Source organism: Parus major, chromosome 1A (assembly GCF_001522545.3).
Source record: "Parus major isolate Abel chromosome 1A, Parus_major1.1, whole genome shotgun sequence".
NCBI lineage: Eukaryota > Metazoa > Chordata > Aves > Passeriformes > Paridae > Parus > Parus major.
In genome coordinates this window covers 43,341,564-43,361,384 of record NC_031773.1, presented here as the reverse complement: position 1 = coordinate 43,361,384, position 19,821 = coordinate 43,341,564, and the positions used below count along the sequence as shown (strand labels likewise).

Genomic DNA, 19,821 nt, shown 5'->3' with positions numbered 1-19,821 from the left:
CACTCTTGAATAAAGACATCTTTAAGTGAGATGTAGAAGACTTCTGCTTTTTGATTGAGTAATAAAGTATTTTTTCTGCATAATTCATTTGTTTCTACTTGTGTTTTTGTTCTGTTTTCCATTCCTGCTTTGAATATGGACATAAGGGACAAATATCCAGCTAATTACTTGCACCTTTTTCCTGAAGAATCAAAGAAAGATTCCAAGAAGTCAATCTAAGGGCAAAAAAAATATCAAGGCCAGTTAAGGGAAGTCCAAGATACTGATCTACAGTAGTAGGCCTGGCAATATTCCTCTACTAATGAAGACAAAACACAGCATAGTACTAGCTACTAGCAAAATAACTAATAAAATTATCAACAATTAGTGTCTTTCAACACTCCTAACTCTAAAACCATACCCCATGTTTACCCAGAGGCCAGTTTGTATTCATCTCCAGAGTAAAGGTCTCTCAAAGCTGAATCCTAAGTAAACAAATATGAAATCTCCTATTGGAAAGCTTCAGATGTTAAACAACAGGAAAAAACATCCTTTTTGTGATCCTTGAGTTTATTCTGCATGAAGATGAGCATCTGCAAACTACTCAAGTGAGCATGCTTTGTGTGAGACATCTTTTTCAGTGTTAGTTCTTAGATGCTTAAAGGTTAGAATGAGTTTGTTTGTTTGGTACCTCATGGAACAGAAAGAATCACCCAGAAACAGAAGTTTTTAAAATTGATGACTGAGAAGATTGTGAAGATAGTAAAAGCTATAGATATATGTAAGACATAGGTGATTTCCTCATACACCACAATTCCGTCTGTAGAAAAACTTTCATATGCACTAGGGTTTTCAGATTAAAAGGGATGTTGCAACCCACTGTTGCTACATGCAAGTAACATGACCAGAAAGAGGAAGTGTTGTCATCCATGGTATTTCAAAATATTTAACAAGGGAAAAATTTAAGCAAAGCAAAATCCTGAATAGGCAAAATGGTGTAATAGACATTTAGCATCAAGTTAGCAGATGAGTTAACTGTGCATCTAGATTTTTGGGTTCGGGGCAGGAATTATCCTCACTTGAGCCAGTTATGATGGCACCCTGAGGCTGCCAGATCTCCATGCACAGTTAATTAACATCCTCTGGAGAAGAAAACACAATGCACACCTTGAAGTGCTAAAAAGGAATTGTGCCATAATTGTGTAGAAACATAAATATAGTCAGTTCAAGTAGAAATTTTAAAGTTAGTTACTTACTTATTCCAAAGTTGTAGGTTAATGTTATCAAATGTGTATTGTGGTGTTTGGATGCTTTCCTTTTGGAATAATATGAGTGAATCTGAACATCAGATCTCTCTAGTAGCTTAAACATATCCTAAAAAACATAACCTAAAAGCAGAGGCTAATTTTTCTGGTGGTGTGTGCATGCCTAGCAACATGGAAATTATATTTAACAGACCATCTGACAGGTAGAGATAGAACTGTATGAAGTGTTTGTGCACAAAGAAGACAGCACTGAGGAACTGTCTTGCTCAGGAAAAATAAAAGAAATAGAATAGACATTCTCAAGCAGTGTAAAAAATAAATAAATGAAGAATAAACTACTACTAAGATACTGCATTAAAATATTTTCCATCTATATGTCCCAGGAAAGTGGCTCCATTAATGGTCATCCATGTACAAAACGGAACAGTTCTTTGTACATCATTTTGCTCAAGTATTAAGTGCTCAAGATGTTAAAAGCTACTGGAGAAAAAGTGGACATCTAATTTACCCTTGTTATAAGCGAATGTGGAAGGATGCTAGGCCAGTCTGGAGGAGCCATAAAACCACAATGCATTGGGGTCAAATGCCTGATGGTGGCCTGGGTATTTTTAATTGACAGGTAGGTCAGCATCCCATCTAGTTCATATTATTGTTGTTCCAGTGACCCAAGTGGAGCTGCAGGATTATGCATCACCTGAAAGCCCAGACCTGTTCCTCCAGATTTCATTAGTGCTCATTCAAATTGCACTTCTGCAAACAACTGCCAAAGTCTTCCAGACAAGTGATCCGTCGCCTTGTGCCTCCTGTGGACTTTGCCCATGAGGAAGCCATCCTGAACTGCACTAGAAATCTCAGAAAGGTCTGAAATGTGTGGGGAGCTGTGTCTGGGCTCGCTGGCATTCCAGCTGTCCCGGCTCCCCACTGCCAGCTGGAGAACAAAAGCACCATGGGGGTGCGTGGGAAGGATTTGGTAGCACAGGAGAAGGGAAAGAGGCTGAGCTGACCTGGATGACTTAGGTGAGAACAAAGTACCCTGCAGGTGGAGAGAGGCTGACCCTTGTAAAACCCTGCTCAGTGCTCTGAGTTCCTTGTTCCTCTTCCTTTCACCTTTGCCCATGCACCAATGAGAATTTATTTCTAGGACTTTAGAAGCAGTATGTTTACAGCAAAACTTTGCCTCCTGGGTAGTGGCTTGAGCACTGTGAGAGCTAAATCTGAAAACAAGAACCACAAGTAAGCAGGTATGAAATTGCTTACAAGACTTTTTTATGACTAAAAACACTGTCAGCAGAGTTCTGTTTTGAATTAATTGCTTTTCTTATCCCTTATTGTTTTATGACAGCTGAAATTGCCTGACTGGATGCCAGCACACATGAACTACTAAATGGTTCTTGCATCTTATTTTATGGTCTGACCTCTGTTTTGAAATAAACTGCCTACTAAACAAAATAAGTTCCCTTGATTTTCTGATGACATATATATGTGGATTTTGAGAAAAGGAAGTGAGAGTGGCAGGAAATTCAGAAATCACAAAAGGAAAAATGTTATGGTTATTTTTTCTCTCTCCTGTAATACAGACCTACTGAAATTCCTTCTCTGTCCTGACCTAGTTTGTCTGGGCATGTGGCTTTAGTCTAGGAGTTTGTACAAAGCTCCGGGGTGTCACAGTGGATGGTGCTCACACCCCCTCTTCACCTGCTTCTCACATTGCCATCTCAGATTTGCATCCAGATAGGACACTGGGGCAGTGGGATTCTCTTGAGTGATCCATGGGCTTTACTATCAGCTGATGAGTCCACAGAAGCTATCTCTTGGTCTTGCACAGTACATCAGGCCTAGAATTCCTTCTGCAGCCTCAGCTCCCCACAGCTCCTGGTGTGCTGCTCCCATGGCTATGCACACTTGCGCTGAAGGTGTGCTCCTTCAAAAACCACTTTCTGAGGGTGACAGGGGCTAGATTCTGCATTTGCCATTACACATCCATGGTTTCCAGCAATGCTGTGTTAAGAGTAATTGTTCTTTGTTGCCAGACTTTTCTGTCAAGTTGCCCCATAGCTCTTATTACCCAGAGAAAATTTCTCTTGTGTATATTGTCACTTGAGTGCTTGCTGCTGGTTGGGTGGCTGATTCAAGGTTGCTCATGGTACAGAACTATTTGCTTTCAGTGTGCAGTTCAGGGCATCAAATTAGTTTTACTAAAACTCAGTGCACAAAGCCAGGGCCAGAGCAGGGCTCACCAGCCTCCTGCTCTGAACAACAGGCACATGCATCCTTGCATCCCTCACAGCTGGGTGTCTTGGCCTTTTGCCTTGGGTCCTGGTTCCTTACTCCTTTTATGTGCAATTGGCCATGGAGCTATTTCCTGACTTGGAAAAAGAGAAATTTGGGCCATCATATTTACTGCTCAGCATCTGCTGACCTCCCACAGACAGGAGGAGATCTTTGTGCTGAACTGTATAATTAATAAATAAATACATTTGTGGCAAGAGGATTTTAAAAGAGGGAGTGCCTAAAAAAGCATTTTCAGGGATACGAAATAAAGGGATGCTGGAGTCTCACAGCTGTTCTGCAAGCTACTCTTAGCCAGTGCACACACGGGCTCCAGCCAGGATCCAGTGAAGCCTCGGGGCTTTCTGATCGGTGAAGTTCTCCCTTTGAAGACAAAAATGTCAGGCTGTGTTACTGCAAGCTAGGACATGGCCTCTGGCCTTCCACCTGCTCTCTTCTCCTGAGCCTGTTTGACCCCTTCTCCTTCCCATTGATTCTGACCCAGGTGAGGCTGGGTTAGGTTTTTTCCATATAGGTTTAAGAAAAAGGGTGAGTATTTTTGAAAGGTTTAGTCCCTTTGTTCCACTGTTTGAGCCATTAAAATATGAAAACACTTTCCCTGTGCCTCCTCTCAATTCTGCAGCTGATCTTGTGAGACCCTGCAGCTACTCCGGCTCTGGAGCATGTATGCAGCCAGACTCTGACGGGTTTTGCTCTGTTCTTCCTGTTTCAGAGTCGCAACGCTTTTCCTACCGCAGTCTGGGAACAGCTTTGATTTACAAAAGAATGACTTTGCCTCTGGGGTAGGAAAACAGGAAAAACATGTGTACCTCCCCGTCGGGGAATCGAACCCCGGTCTCCCGCGTGACAGGCGGGGATACTTACCACTATACTAACGAGGAACTGTACGAAAAGCGCCCCTTCCGCAGGGCTGATATTCCATTTGGTGGCTCGTAGCCGGCTGAGAGCCAGTTCGGGCCAACCACATTTCTCAGCTCACCCGCCCCGCCTCTCTCGCAATGCACCATGGCTCTTGTAGTTCTCGCGCCGCTCTCCCGCCCTCTTCGCGGAGAGGGCGGCACTACACCTCCCAGGAGCCTCCCCTGCCCTCCCCGCGGCGGGCTCCGTGCTGCCCGCGGTGGCACGGCCGGGCAGGGCGGGCAGGCGGCGCGCGAGCGATGGCGGACCCCAGCTCCTTCGCGTCTCCCGCGTGCTGCACCACGCGGCACCTCCACCTGCGCTGCCGCGCAGACTTCGGCGCGCGGGCGCTGCGGGGCACGGCCGCCCTCACCGCGCGCGCGGAGCGCGAGGCGCTGCGCTGCCTGGTAACGGCGGGGGGGCGCGCGGGCGGGGGGCGCGAGGGGACCCCGCGGACCGTGAGGGGCGAGCCCGGAGCCCGCGCCGGTGCCGCCTTCCCTCTCCCCCTCATCCTTCCCTTTCCCCCTCATCCTTTCCTCTCCCCCGTCCTCCTCCCCTCCGTCGTCCCGGTGCTTCCTTCCTTCCCTGCCGCCGCTTGGCCCTCCCCGGACCCGCCGCCCCTGCCTGCTGCTGGCCTGGAGCCTGACAGCGCCTCGCAGCCCCCGGTTCCCGCCGAGCCCCCCAGAGCCGGCGCGGTGCGCAAGGGAAGGGCAGGACTGTGTCTCTTCCCTTTAAAACGGCGAAGAGCATGCTGCCGAAAAGATGGGAATGAATCACTGAAAATCTAGATTTTGGGCTTTTTCTCCTGTGTGTTTCGTTATGCCAGCTGCTTTCTCCGTTATCTCTGCAAATAAGCTTGTGAACCTCTTAAACTTCGCATTATAGGCAAAGTTTGGGGGTTGTGGGCTTTTCTCATGCTGACTCCGTAAAATTCTTCGTGGTTGTCGCTTATTTTTTTAGGAAAAAATCCCAGTCCTGTTAGTAATAAAGAGTAACGCCTCGTTCGTGCTAAAAATGGGTACTGCGCTATTTAATTCTTCTTCCATTGCATGAAGGTCTCGATTCGCAATGGAGTGTTCCAGGATGGAAGCCTTAGCAGGGGCTTTTATAGCGTTCTCCTCACTTCATAGCAGTGCTTTGGAGTTGTTACCTTTGCCGTTTTTCTTTGTGAACTCACTTCTATGGTTAAGAGTCTGTTTGCTTCCTCTTTTCCCTCCAGCTTTCCCTTTTCAGTGCTTCTCTCTTAAAATGCTGGTTCCTGGTGGTCAACACAGTTAGTCAGCTTAGAAAATACTTTTTCTTTCAAAGAGGCTTGTGTTTAAGGTTACATAGTGCTGCATTTATTATTACACTATTTAACTGGTATGCAATACATTCTTTTTCACAGGTCCTGGATACAAGAGACGTACAGGTATTTAAAGTGACTGTAAATGGACAGGATGCACAATTTGCTTTTGGAGAAAAGCACAGTTTCAAGGGGACCCCCCTAGAAATCACATTTCCAAATGAACTAAGAAGGTACATGCTTTTGCCTGCTCCTTTAGGTCGTTTTCAAAATGCACTGTATAAGCTGCTTGTTTGCCTGTAGGGTTGTTGAGTAAAGCTTGCAAAGGGACTTAGAATTAGGGTATTGCATTCGTTTGGCATGATCTTGTAGGTTAATGTTGTATTTGTCTTCATTAGTCAAAACTTTGTGAGTATTTGTACCTGTCCCCAGACATTGTGTCATGTACAACATTACTAGCTAAACTGAGTAGCGAAATGATGTGTAATGTATCACAATTTTTTCCAGTGCTTCTCAGCAGTAATATTGTTTCTGCTTTAACTGCCAGGTTAGAATTGTTACAGTGTAGAGCGCATGGAGCTACAGCCCCTGCTAGATATTCTTTTATACAAGGGCAGGTTCTGCATTTCTGTAGAACTTCAGGTTACCACTATGATTAGATAGAAGTATGTTTTCAAGTAATCAAAGATTTATTTTGTTGACTACGCTAAGTCCAAGTCCCTGAAAACTGGAACTTGAGTTTTGGCAGCAGAATGGAGAGTGAACTAACCATGGTCTGCCTCTTAAAGTACATTGCCAAATTACAGTATGTTTTTGGCAGTTTGCTTTGCATGTTAATGCATGATAACTCAGTGGTATCTCGGTCCTCCATGGTGCCAAAGCTGAAAGCTGTGATTTTGTAAGGAAGTTCTCTTGTTTGAATACAATTGAATATTAAGTTTCTTCTTCTTATTGTTTGGGTTTTAGAACTTGTTGCTACCTTTGAAAACTTTCAGTTTAGTCTGGTTTCCAAGCTTTTTTTTTTTTTTTAGGTTGTACTCTGAATTAGTGCAATTAAAAAACACAAATAATGAGGAAGATAAAGGAATGTTTTAAAGTAGCTGTCGTCCCTTCTGGAAAAACACTTCTGCTCTGTTATGAAATTGAATCAATTAAGTACTTAGGCCACTTCAGAAGTATAGGCTTGTTTCTTTTGTTTGACTTTCAGCTGCCTTTTTTTTTTAAGTGCTAAATTTCCTGGTAAGAAAAAAAGAGGGAGGTATGAGTTGTGACCGTAAGAATTCATAATCTTGTGTGAGACATAGTCCCCCAACTATCAATAAAACAGCGATAGGAAAGAGTGGGAGTTACAACTGAAAGTCTGGTTGTTCAGAAAGCAATGTGTCTTATGGTAATACCAGTTATTTTCACTTTTCTTGTCTAATATGTACTTTGGAATACTGGTTATAAACCAGATGTTACACCTGGTCAGCTTATCTAGTGTCCAGCTCCTCTAATTAGCTGAAGTTTGTTCTGATTTATGGCTGTATTGTCTATTCCAAGAGTTGCATGCATAATCTGGAGCTTTCTGAGAGCAGAAGGAAGTACTTCCCTGTGCTTTGGGTGTCAGTGATGGTTGTGATATGTTTTTAATGAATAAGAGTATGAATGTGTCAGGTTTGCATGTGCTGTCTTGTTAGCAAGCTGATACCTGTCTTACGTGTAACTGTTAGTTTTTACTTGACACCAGTCCTGAAATCATGAATAAAATCTGAACATTATTTGTTTTTCTTGTTAACCCCTACTGTTAATAGGAATTTTCTGTAATTACTGATAATTTACAGGGTATTTTTTTATTTCTTAAGGGTAATACTTGCAGAAAATTAACATCAGATGCAAAATCTAATTTTTTTGGTCTACAGAATACTTATTTATTCTATGTAATTTAATCGTGTGTCTTCTTATGTAGTTTTGCATTTTTTTGTTTGTGTATTGCAGAGGGTTTTTTACACCTTCATGTACAAGGTTACTTATCTGTGACAAAACTATATACATGTAGGTGGCCCAAATAGTATAAAGAAAAGGTCTGTGCTCTCCTTGAAGAGAGAAGTTTCTGCTTAGTAAAAACAATAATAAAAGTGCCTTGGTACATAAAAATTGAAATAAACTAGCCATTTTTTAATATCATAATTGAAAAGGAATAATTGCTTTTAATATGATACTTGTTCTCATTTTTAATGCTTTTGCAACAGTGGTACAGACCTATTTTCCAGACATCTTTGCAAAGGAATTTCAGCATGACCAGGATCTGTGTCAAAACAGTCTGTGTTCTTTATTATCCAGGGGACAAGAAGCAATTGTTGAAATCTCTTTTGAAAGCTCTCCGCAGTCTTCAGCTCTCCAGTGGTTTACTCCAGAGCAAACTTCTGGAAAGAAACACCCATTTCTCTTCAGCCAGTGCCAGGTTGAGTTCATTTTTTCCAAACTTGTTGACATACCACTGTAATTTCCCTTGGTTTCTAAAGAACTGGAGAGGAAGGCTAGAAAGGAGGAGAGCAGTAGCCTGTAACTTCCACTTGTATGTGTCAAAGGTCCTAAATGAGAACGCTTAAATGTCAGGGTATTGTTGAGATTTTATTATATATTTGCTGTTTGGTAATTCTGGAACTGCTTTACCCACTCCAGTATTCTTGCTGAAGAACATACAGTCCTTTACAACCAATATATGTGCCTATTGATCTGTCTTACCTACTATTGTTGCTTTTACAAATGCCTGTAAGGTCTAAGTGATAGAAGTATTGGTTTATAGATAATGAATTCTCTGGAGGAGCTGTATAGACTATAGTGTATAGCGTACTCCACTACAGTGTATTAGTTAATTTCTTTCTAGTCCTCTGCATTAGAAAGATTGTTTTGTTTCAATAATTTTACTTTTCCTTTCTCCCTCTATAGGCTATCCACTGCAGAGCCATTTTTCCATGCCAAGACACACCTGCTGTGAAACTAACCTACTATGCAGAGGTAGATGAACCTAGTCATGTGTCTTAACTAAAGACAACTGCTACAGTGGGTGAATTTATATTGGTCAGGGTTTTTTGGTAGCTGTCAGCATGTGGCCTAATATAAAAACAGAATATTGCCTTTTAGCTTAATGGAGAAGAAAGAGCTGATCTTCCCTGTGGCAGTTCTCTTACTTTACCTTTCCTTTTTGTACGTATCAACACTTTTGTCATTGATATGTCATTTCCACAGGAAAATAAAAGTGCAGTAGTAAGAAAGAAATACGGTGTAAAATCAGAAAAAGCTGACAGGAAGACAGCAAAGAGTGCTGTAAAGTAAAAAATACTTGAAATGGCTCTCAAGTATGCTTTAAATAATGTATTCTGGTATATAGTTAGGGGATATTTGCAGTCCCGGTGTAAATTGTTTTAAGAAAGAAAAAAGCAAGATGTGCACAGTGACATTACAATTCAGTTGTCTGAAGAAAGTGAGCCTCTAACTTCTGTTGGAGATACTTCTCTGGTTAATTCAATATTGCCAGTCTTCAAGGCAACATTTTCTATATGCCTTATGTTCTACTTGACAGAGATGACCTAACAACAGAGCAAATCAGGGTTATTCTTTGTTATGAACTGCTTGTAGTGTGGAGTGTAATGCTGAGTGGCAGCTGCGTTGCTTATGGTTGGGTGCCCTTTCAGATATCCGTCCCAAAGGAGCTGGTGGCTCTGATGAGCGCTAATCGCGATGGAGAGGCGCCCGACCCAGAGGACAGCGCTCACAAGATTTACCGGTTCAGCCAGAACGTAAGTGCTCCGGGCTGGGAAATGGCTGCTTGAGTCTCATTGCTGACCTGTGCAGCTCACAGTCACCTCGGCTATGCTTTTCATGTCATCAATAAATCATACGACTCACAATGGGTCTTTGCCACTCTAGAAATATGAGGCATTATGGAACTTCATATTTTTTACTTCTTTACTGGTCTTTTTTGGCATTCCCGGAAAAGCCAAATTCAAATTTTGAAAGCATTTCAATATTCAAAACTAGTCCTGTCAAAACCCTTTCTGTCTGCACTGATTCTTGGAAAATAGTGTAGATGTAAATAATATGGGAGCAAGTTTTGGAAAACAGATCCTGCAAATTTTAAGCTCACCAAGATCTAAGCAGTGAAACTCATTGTCACAACCAATTTTTAGCTTGAAGTTAGGTAAATTCTGACAACAGATTTTAAAATTTTTATGAAAAAAACCTGGAAACTTTGGTTTCTATAAAAAGTATCTCCAGCCAATTAAAGACTACTATTCTCTGGAAGTTTTATTAAGTGGTGCAGCTGGTCTAATGATTCCACTGCTCGTAAAGCAGCAGTCTAGATTTACTTTTCTGGCATTTTTGTTCTTACAGATTTTTGAATTACAGTTTGGTGTTTATGGGCTCTTCTGGTGAGCCCAGTTCATTTTGCTGAGCAAGCAGATAAAATTAACATGAGATTTGGGCTGTTGAGACTGAATGACTGCCAAGAGGGATGGGATGATGTGAGTGGAGAAGAGAGGGGGGGAGCCTACTCTGAACTGCAACAGCTGTAAGGTTTGATTTGGCTGCTGCGTGAAACCTGAGAGAGGGAAAAAAGTTCTCTTATCTGTGAGTTTGTCAGTGGGCAGTCTCTGTCCTCTCTGGAACCAAAACATTTACCACTCTCAGTCTAGTACAGAAGACTTCTGTATTGTGTGTGATCCAGAGCTGAATGTTATCTAGGAGTACACTGTTGATAAGCAGGTGGACCTGAACTAGAAATAAATTTAGTGTAATGGAAGTTATAATGCATTTAGCACAAAATACATAAATGAAAAGACAAACACATGAAAAAGGACACACACATTATCTGATATACGAGACCATGACACTGATTTGTCAGAAGAACTGTCTGTTTCCTTAGGTGAAAGAGGCAAATGTATCAAGCTCTTGGATATGTATGTGAGCTTACCTAAAACTACTTTTCCTTCTCCTGCATAGCCAGGCTGGAAAGAAGGGTAGTGGAGAGGAACCTCTGTAAAAATGAGTTTACAACCCAACAGTCACTGAAATTTGAATTTCAAAATGTCAAAATAGCAAATTTGACATCAAAATATGGGGGTGTATTGATAGTCTTTTAATAACTCATCTATAATATAAGTCAGTGGTATGTTATCTCTTGGTCTTTTCAAGAATGTGTTCTGTGGGTTAGTAGATAAAATTAAAACATATGTGATGATATGGGTATTTTAATAAACAACATTTAAATGATTTGTGGATAATGGTTGAATATAATTTTCTGAAATTTTGTCTCCAGCTACTTATGATTTAAAGCCTCTCTTATTTAACATTGTTTACTTGGATAAAGTGGAACTTTTACAGGGATGGTTGTGTTATCCCCTTTTCTTTCCAGAGCACTTGGAGAAAGCAGTTCTCTATAAAGATACTTCAGTTAGGAGTTTTTTCATTAAAATAACAAATATTTAGAGTTTGTTTTCATTCCAAACATGGAAATCAAATGTATACATTTTTATTTTTCCTGAATATTTTGTCTTTAATGTTTTTATAGCCATAAATATTCTTGTTTACTTCATTAAAGCTCTTCCTGCATCTTTCTGTGCGCTAAAATTACCCTTTATCTGGGCAGTGTCTCTTAACTTCTCTATCCATAAAATTTAATGGAACTGAAATGAAGATGGAAACCTGACTTTCGTTTGAAGAGAAACCAAACCAGCAGGAATTTTGTATGCAGAGTTTTTCAAACAGAGATGATGCTTACAGTTTTGTGTGTTTTGCCTGAAACATCTGTGAAGCAATATCCTTTATCTACATCCTGTAGATAAAGGAGTACCATTTGGGGAGAAAGAACAATGTTTTTGATAAAACAGTGCCTGCCTCTAAGCTAGGAAACTATGGAGGAAAGCATCTTTATTTACATACCTTTGTTCTTCTCTGAGTCAGTAGTCTGATAACTGACATTACAAATAAGATTTCTTTATTTTTCTCATTTTCTCCACCAGGTTCCCATACCATGTTACTTGTTTGCTTTAGTGGTTGGAGCTTTAGAAAGTAGGTGAGTGAATCTGTACAATGTATAAATATTAATAACCATAATAAATCTTCAGAGATTTTTTAAAAATTTGTTTCTTGATCTTATTTCTAGTTTTAAAGGGTCTTAGAGGTTCAATTAACCGATTTATTTGTATCAAACTGCATGTATATTGATTTGCCCTTGAATAATTTTTTTAGTTTTGTAAATTAGAGAAACAACATAAAGAGTTTGGACCTGGAAAACCCCTTAGTGGTTACAATTTAGCACAAGGAATAGATATTTCTTAGGTAACAGATAAGCCTTGTCATGTACAAAAGGCAGAAAAGTATTGCTTCAGCTTCATTTCTCATTGGCACAAGGTTGTGTTAATCTAGGCAACAATAATGCTGTTATATTAGGGCTTGATAGCATTTAAAAATCTTTAAGTGGTTTTCCTTTTCTTTTGTGCTGAATAATGCATGCATGTTGTTTGTTTTGTTTTGTAAGGCTTTGCTTTGTAAGGCTAAGCAGTGGAGAGGAAAAGCAGACAAAGATTCTCTAATGAGTTTCCTCTGCAATGTGGAATTGCACAGTTGCACATACGCTCTCTGTATTAGTTTCCCATAGAAGTACTTCTGGTTTGTACTGTCTTATTGGCATTTATTTTTATTTTCAACAGAAAGATTGGCCCAAGGACACTGGTGTGGGCTGAAAAGGAACTAGTGGATAAATCAGCCTATGAATTTTCTGAGGTGAGTAATTAACAACAACAACAACAAATATGTTGTTATATAACTATTTCACATAGTATTGGAAAAGAAACAGACTACAGTTCACTGTTTTGTTCGTCTTTCGTTCTCCTTTCTCCACCTCCCATCCTACAAAATGCTGCTGTTCTATTGCAGTACAAGCTTAGTACTGGAAATACATCAATATTATTATTATCAATACCTATTGATACAGTCCCATACTTGTTTTACATGTGGGACTTGCCGAGGTGAAAGGAAATGAAATATGGGATCAACAGCTTATTGTTTGTTCAGTGTTAGCAGTCAGAAATCATCTTAGAAACTAATGTGAATTCTTGTTCCAGGCTGAAGCTATGCTGAAAACAGCAGAAGATTTGGCAGGCCCTTATGTGTGGGGACAGTATGATTTGTTAGTGTTACCACCTTCTTTTCCGTATGGTGGTATGGAGAATCCTTGTCTTACTTTTGTAACTCCAACACTATTGGTAAGTATAGCTGTGATAAAAGTCAGCTGTTCCTTGGGGCTTGCCTATCAATCAGGTGATGGATATTAATGCACACATTGGATTATTCTTCTTCCTAGAAAGACCTGTAAATGTTCCTGCCTCCTTTGGAGTTAGGGATCATACAAGAAACTGATTGAAGTGATCTATTTTGAGGTTGACTTGAACCTAACAACTAATTTGTCTTTCCCTTTTCTTTTTAGGCAGGTGATCGATCTCTATCAAATGTAAGTCAAAAATAGGTTCATCCCCTCAAGTAGAACACAGCTTGAAATTGTAGCTGAATTCCTTTATAATAAATACCTGAAAACTTGATCTCTTTTCATTGGGGAAATTAAAAATTAAGGCAGTAACTCAAAAACTCTTAAAAAAGTGGGTGTTAGTTTTAAGTAAACTTTGTAAAACTGGAGACATATCTAGTTTGTATAATGGACAGATGGAAATAACGTGGGTGCCTGTGGACATAGGGGGCTGACTGAGGTTAGCTGCTCCATGACTCTTTTCCCATGTTGTTAAACCACAACACCTGTATATAGATGTGTTTAAAAATCACAGCTGAATTGGCCTAATTGAAGTTGTTAGGAGATAACTTCTTCCTCTGTGTGTCTGTGCACTAAAACTCATATACAAATTTCTTCAGAGTGGAAATAATGAGTATAATTTGAGTAAATACTTTTTTTTTTTTCTGCAAAGTAGAATACTCTGAATGCAATTTTATTGCCTATGTCATTTTACTAGACTGATGTACTGCTACACTTAAAAAAAAAAGATTGTCTTAATCCAAGAATACTGTAATATTTGACATGGATACTTTTTAATGTATCATGCATCATTAGCTTTCCCACTGCAGAAGTTGCTTAGGAAAGCAGTACTAGTCCATCACTTGCTATTCTGTATTCTGAAACGTGATTTTATAAACAAGTCACCTCCACCAAGCTGCCAGAGAAATTATTTCTGTTGATCAGTATGGCTCTATGGCTTGCAGGCTGGACATTGAAAATCGTTTCTGTCAGCTAGGGTAGTATTGGTCCTCTGCTTAAAATTTATATGGATAGGTTTACAGAACTGTGAATGCTAACTGACTTTGTGGACATAACATCATAGTAAATGAGATCACATCAACATTTTATTCTTTCTATTGGGATTTGATGGGTTTTTTTTCCAGAGGAATCTAAATGGTGGATTTGGTTTTGTGTTTTAGGTTATTGCACATGAAATCTCTCATAGCTGGACAGGAAACTTGGTAACCAACAAAACATGGGAGCATTTTTGGTAGGTATGATGTTCAATGCAATGCAAATCATATTTTAAATTTAATCTGTAAAGAGACTGAATTCATTATGCCATCAAACCAGTGCTGACTTCACCAATGTCTTTCCAGGCTGAACGAGGGTCATACTGTGTACCTGGAACGCAGGATTGGTGGTCGCTTGTTTGGTGAGCAGTTCAGGCACTTTCAGGCCCTAGGAGGTTGGCGAGAGCTGCAGAATACGGTAAAGAGTATTGAAGTTATGAAGTATTATGAATAAAGTATTAAAGTTATCATTTCCCACAAATAAAATTTGTCTAGTCAGCTTACTTAATGCTTTCTTAATAGAGGATAAACAACTTCGATTCCTATGTGTTTGATTGCTACCCAAGGTAATAGCTTAATATACTCAGATTAGATAAAGCTTTCTGAATTGTTTTACACTTTTCTATAAGGATGAGCATCTTTACAGCCTCTTCTGGTTGCTCTGGATATGGCTAAATTGCAGTATTACCTGTTAGCATACTGGCAAGCAGCTGAAAGTTTATCAAAATTATCTGCAGCCTTTACCATCAGAATTTCCAGTGCCTCATGCAAGCAACTGATTTCTTACTGTCTAAGGGGGTTGTTTAGTTTTCTGTTTTGGTAGCATAGTCAAATTTTAACTTTCAGATTTCTAGTCTGTGATATATTACTAGTTTCCTGAGCAGCCTGAAGTCTGTTCTGCTCATATCCAGAGCTGAAATTTTGCTGACACTTCTCCTTCTGTCAACAGAAGTTTTAAATTTAAAGGCTTAATGATGAAGTTCAAATAGTTTGTTAATAAGAGGATAAATATAGCCAGACTAATAGGTGCTCATGGTTATGACAGACATGATAGTAATTAACTACTTTGAGACAGCTGGAGCACAGGATGGTTGATTCTAAATTTTAGTAATCTAACGTCTGAATCTGCAGATTCAGAACTTCAGGAAAAAGAGGGAGAATGCTTTGAAATAAATCTGTCTCAGTTTTGGATGGTTTATACCTTTATAAATAGAATTAGTACAGATCTGCAGGAGTGCCAGGTTTCCTAGATTAATATGTTTTCTTGTGTCTTTGACAGATAAATACTCTTGGAGATAAAAATCCTGTAACTAACCTTGTCATTAATCTGGATGAAGTAGATCCTGATGTTGCCTATTCATCTGTGCCATATGAGAAAGGCTTTGCTTTGCTTTTTTACCTTGAACAGCTCCTTGGAGGACCAGGTAAGCATTAGTCTGATTTTATGTCTTTGTTTTCCACCTTAATTTCAAACACTAAAATATTTTCTTTTTTGCTAGATGTCTTCATTGGTTTCTTGAAGGCCTATGTTCAGCACTTTGCTTATAAGAGCATTGTAACAGAGGATTGGAAGAAGTTCTTATACTCCTACTTCAAGGATAAGGTTGGGTAATATTTAAAACAGACTGCTTGAAACCTTTTAATTATGTGAAATTATGACTTAGGTCAGAACTTATTTAAAGACCAGTTCTTTATATTTCTTTATTTCAAGAACTTAATATGAAGTAATCTGGCATCTTATGAAAATGGATTTGCATTATGATGCCTTTTTATTTTTTTTCTTTTCATAGAGAGAAATGCTTTGTTTTGAAGTAATCTGTGTAGGATTCTTCAGGATAACTGGAGGAATGTTATCAAAACAAATAAAGAGATTGAAACTAGATTTCGCTTTCTCAAAAAGAAATTAAAATCCTGAAATCACATTTAAAATTTAATAAGACTTTGTGTTGTTTTGTAGGTAGATATTCTTGATAAAGTTGACTGGGACTCATGGTTTCATGCTCCAGGAATGCCACCAGTGAAGCCTACGTAAGCTTGCACTCTTTTGTAGATCATCTCTTCCTTCTCCAGATTGCATGTGATTTTCCTAAGTCATAAAGTAGTTTGTAACCAGGGTAAAAGTCTTACAAATTTTTCATTGGAAAATGCCCTAGTGCTATGTAGGTGTACATAGCAGTAAAAATAGTCACTTTTAATGTTTTCAGTCTTTTATTCTGTGGCTATTTCATTATGTGAACCTTTGCTTTTAATATTTGACAGGTATGATATGACACTATCAAATGCTTGTGTTGCCTTGAGCCAAAGATGGATCCAAGTGAGTGGTTAAAGAATGTGGAAGTGTCTCTGTCTTGAAAAGCTAATTCTGTTTGTTACACAAAGTGAGCCTTTCTTTTCTGAAGTCTCTCGTTTGTTCAGAGTGTGTATTTATAGTCACAGTATGACTGCCAGGGATTTTGCATTTCTTAGACTAGACCTTCATCGTAGAGTCAGGGGATTAGCTGTGATTCCTGTCTGTGAAGTGCAGTCCATATTTTAACAAGACACAGAGCCAACTTCTTTTATGCATATGTAGTAACCAAACAGAAAATACTTTTTGAAACCCTGATATTATGGCTTGCTTTAAAAACAAATGCCAGGGTACCTCTACATTACTGATTATATTGTATTAGCAGTACTTCCTCTATGGTATACTGGATGCATTTCCCATCAAAAACTGGTACATAAAGTATATTAATTAATACCAAATGATTTTCTCCTAATTTGAAGCATAGAAGTCATACAACTAATAGAGAATTCAGCATACTTCCTTTTGTTATCTCTGTGTCTTTACACTGTACTTGCCATCCTATCTTTTAACTTTCTTCTTTTGAATGCTACTTTTTATAAAAAAAGCATTTGATTTTTCACTTAACTAACAGAAAGACAGTGGAGATAAAAAGATCAGTGGAGAGAAAATAAGTGAATACAAACATCAGATAGCAGCTTAAGCTCCCTTCCTTCCCCTAATTGTAACATCCTGCAGAGATACAAATCAGTATCTTTTTTAAGTGAAGTGGCTCAACAGTAAGAGTGGATGTCAAAACAGAAAATTACACCTGATTGTATTTTGAAATACCTATTAAAAATTGAGTAACTGTTCTCTTTTAGGCAAAAGAAAGTGATTTGGGCTCATTCAGCTCAGCAGACCTGAAGGAAATGTCATCTCATCAGTTAATTGAGTTCCTGGCACTGTTGCTTCTGGAGGTAAATGCACACCTGGGGTGACTTGATTTTGGTATCAAAAAAGCAGACATAGAAGCTCTACTATGCTTTGAAATTAAGTTACTCTTTCTTTTAAGTTTTGCTAAATTAATCTGCTCTCACCATGTATATTTACTGACACCTTCAGCCTTCCCTCCCTTACTATGTCTGGCTCTTCAGCTAATGAACAACATATGAAATATTTTGGACTGAAAACTAAAAACAAAACCACGAGGTGCTTGAATTGGTCTGTATTGGATGTTATAGCAAATAAACTATAAATAAAATTGAACAATTTTATTGTTCATATTTGAATTGTTTCAGTAGTACAGAGTGTGGGAATTAGGTAATACTTATTCCTTGCCCCTTTCCATACATGGAAGAGATGAAAGGAACAAATAAAATCTTTGTCGTGGTAGGACTTCCATTTCTTTGCAGCATCAATCTTCTTGAATTACTCTGTTTATTATTTAAATGTCTGGCTTGAAGTCTTCCTTAGGCTTATTCTGACTGCAATTTCTTTTTCAGGCACCTCTCCCATTGTCACATGTCCAGCGCATGCAGGAAGTTTATGACTTCAATGCTATAAACAACTCTGAAATAAGATTCAGGTTTGTTCTAGTATGGGAACTTTTAAAATCTTAAATGTTTTCATAAAACAAGGTGTCCTGCTTTGCCTGACACATCCTGTTTTACAGAACTGGGGCAGGGTTTGGGTTTGGGGTTTCTGTTGTGGTTTTGTAAATGCATGTGCGGGCATTACGCTTACCAGAGTGGTATTCTGTTATTCATGAATTGGGCAAATACAGTCTAGTAGAACTCAGACAGCAGATAAGCTGTTCTTTATTTTAATCTGGCATGCTAGAAAAGAAACCTGATGACCTGATAACGAAGTATTTTAAACATATATTGTATGGTTTCTACTTCTTGTAACAAGATAAATTTATTTTTAAAACAAAATAAGCACATTCAAGTAGCTGGTGACGTTTCATTTGGTTGGTTGGTTGTGTTATCCATTGGTAAAATGAGACAAGTGCTGTATAATTCAGTTTGGAGTGATGCAACTGGACACTATTGTAATATAAAAATATACATAGCTGCAGAAAATAATCTTCCATTTTGGAAGAATTTGGCTGCAATCTTTTCCTGTTGTACAAAACAGTTGATGTTTGTAACGTATTAGTCAAACACGAAATATTTTATGTTGAATTTAGCTAGAATCTCATTCCCATGATCATATAGCAGTGCTCAAAGCATTTATAGGAACAGAATTGTTAGATAACCAACCACCACATTACCACAAATGGAATTATAAGTGCAAATTTTTTCTTACACCTCCAGATGGCTGCGCCTCTGTATCAGGTCCAAGTGGGAAGAAGCTATTCCTCTGGCTTTAAAAATGGCAACAGATCAGGGCAGGATGAAGTTTACTCGACCATTGTTCAGGTAAAAGTAATCTCCAAATTGCAGGAGCTCATGCTGTTGACATTTCTAGTATAATGGAATGTATAATACTTGAAATGCATTTATTGCACATGTTGAAGTGGCACAATACAGAATTCTCTGCATACTGTGAACAAGCTTATCTTCAGAGCCGCTTTCCACTTGCGGACATTTTTTTGAATAGAAGAAAGCTTAGTCCTAGAATGCACCTTAAGGCAAGGCCTTTAAGGGAAAAGTAAAACCTCAGGAAAATCCCTGTTGTATTATTTTCTTGGATTTTTGTAATCATGCCTCCCCCCACTCCTTCTTTTACAGAGACCTTTACAGTTTTGACAAGAGTCGAGATCTGGCTGTCAAGACATTTCTGGAGCATAGAGCCTCTATGCACCCTGTCACTTCAATGCTTGTGGGCAAAGACTTGAAGCAGGACAAGTGACAAATGTACTGATTTCTCTGAGATTTTTGTGTTGCTGAAAGAAGAGACTGATTGCCCAAACCATTGATATGCGTGCTTGATTATGCCATAAAATGCTCTGCTGCTTTGGTACTTATGTAACTTAAAATTAATTTTCCAAATCAAGTTCAGTACTTTCTATTTTGCATTTCCAACTAAAGCAGCAAAATTGCTACATCTCTGGAACTGAGAGAATGTTTTCATTACAAGCAATTTTTAGAATACACAAAAACTGTTCTGAGATGCGGTCATTTGTCAGTGATAGAATTGAAGAACTTGGAAAATTAACTGGTGGATGGTATGGCTCTTTGTGCACAACATTCTTTTCCATAGCACAGTGGTTGAAACTTCAAGTACCTAAAGAATAAAACATAAATCTTTTCATTCCCTACTTGTCTGTCTTGTCTGTGTATTGATCTGTACAAGAAGTTTTGATTTAATAGTTTTGTTCTATTTATTCTTTGTTGCGGGAGAAATTTTTATTAAGAGTCCAAGAGGACAATGAAGACCAAAATGGTTTTTCAACCCACTATTTTCAAAACTTATTATTGCAGGGGTGGGGCTGAAGTCCAAGTCTTTCCTTACCCAGTTAGATTCTTTTAATATTTGGATTTTTTTAACCAGTT

At 38.8% G+C, this 19,821-nt stretch overlaps 1 protein-coding gene, 1 long non-coding RNA gene and 1 other non-coding gene across 3 annotated transcripts; 2 read left to right on the top strand and 1 right to left on the bottom strand.

Annotated features, from left to right (window-relative positions):
- The first annotated feature begins 2,098 nt into the window (after positions 1 to 2,098).
- On the top strand, positions 2,099 to 2,729 carry LOC107204333. The gene is made up of 3 exons (XR_001521546.2): positions 2,099 to 2,261; positions 2,386 to 2,485; positions 2,587 to 2,729. It is a non-coding gene; the product is annotated as an uncharacterized LOC107204333 (long non-coding RNA).
- A 1,613-nt stretch (positions 2,730 to 4,342) lies between these two features.
- On the bottom strand, positions 4,343 to 4,414 carry TRNAD-GUC. Its single transcript has one exon. It is a non-coding gene; the product is annotated as a tRNA-Asp (tRNA).
- A 198-nt stretch (positions 4,415 to 4,612) lies between these two features.
- LTA4H (leukotriene A4 hydrolase) lies at positions 4,613 to 19,586 on the top strand. The gene is made up of 19 exons (XM_015629295.1): positions 4,613 to 4,837; positions 5,818 to 5,948; positions 8,038 to 8,158; positions 8,647 to 8,715; positions 9,393 to 9,497; positions 11,721 to 11,773; positions 12,411 to 12,483; positions 12,825 to 12,965; positions 13,187 to 13,210; positions 14,185 to 14,255; positions 14,365 to 14,476; positions 15,338 to 15,482; positions 15,558 to 15,661; positions 16,016 to 16,086; positions 16,318 to 16,372; positions 17,206 to 17,301; positions 17,827 to 17,909; positions 18,640 to 18,744; positions 19,057 to 19,586. The coding sequence occupies exons 1-19, from the start codon at positions 4,691 to 4,693 to the stop codon at positions 19,175 to 19,177; spliced, it is 1,827 nt and encodes a 608-aa protein (XP_015484781.1). The 5' UTR covers positions 4,613 to 4,690; the 3' UTR covers positions 19,178 to 19,586.
- Positions 19,587 to 19,821: the final 235 nt, after the last annotated feature.

Bases quoted from the DNA above. Each gene is read 5' to 3' on its own strand.
- LTA4H (XM_015629295.1), top strand. From the start codon at position 4,691: ATGGCGGACCCCAGCTCCTTCGCGTCTCCCGCGTGCTGCACCACGCGG. The intron at 8,159-8,646 runs GTTGAGTTCATT...CTCCCTCTATAG, and splicing joins TTCTCTTCAGCCAGTGCCAG to GCTATCCACTGCAGAGCCAT. The intron at 9,498-11,720 runs GTAAGTGCTCCG...TTTCTCCACCAG, and splicing joins TTTACCGGTTCAGCCAGAAC to GTTCCCATACCATGTTACTT.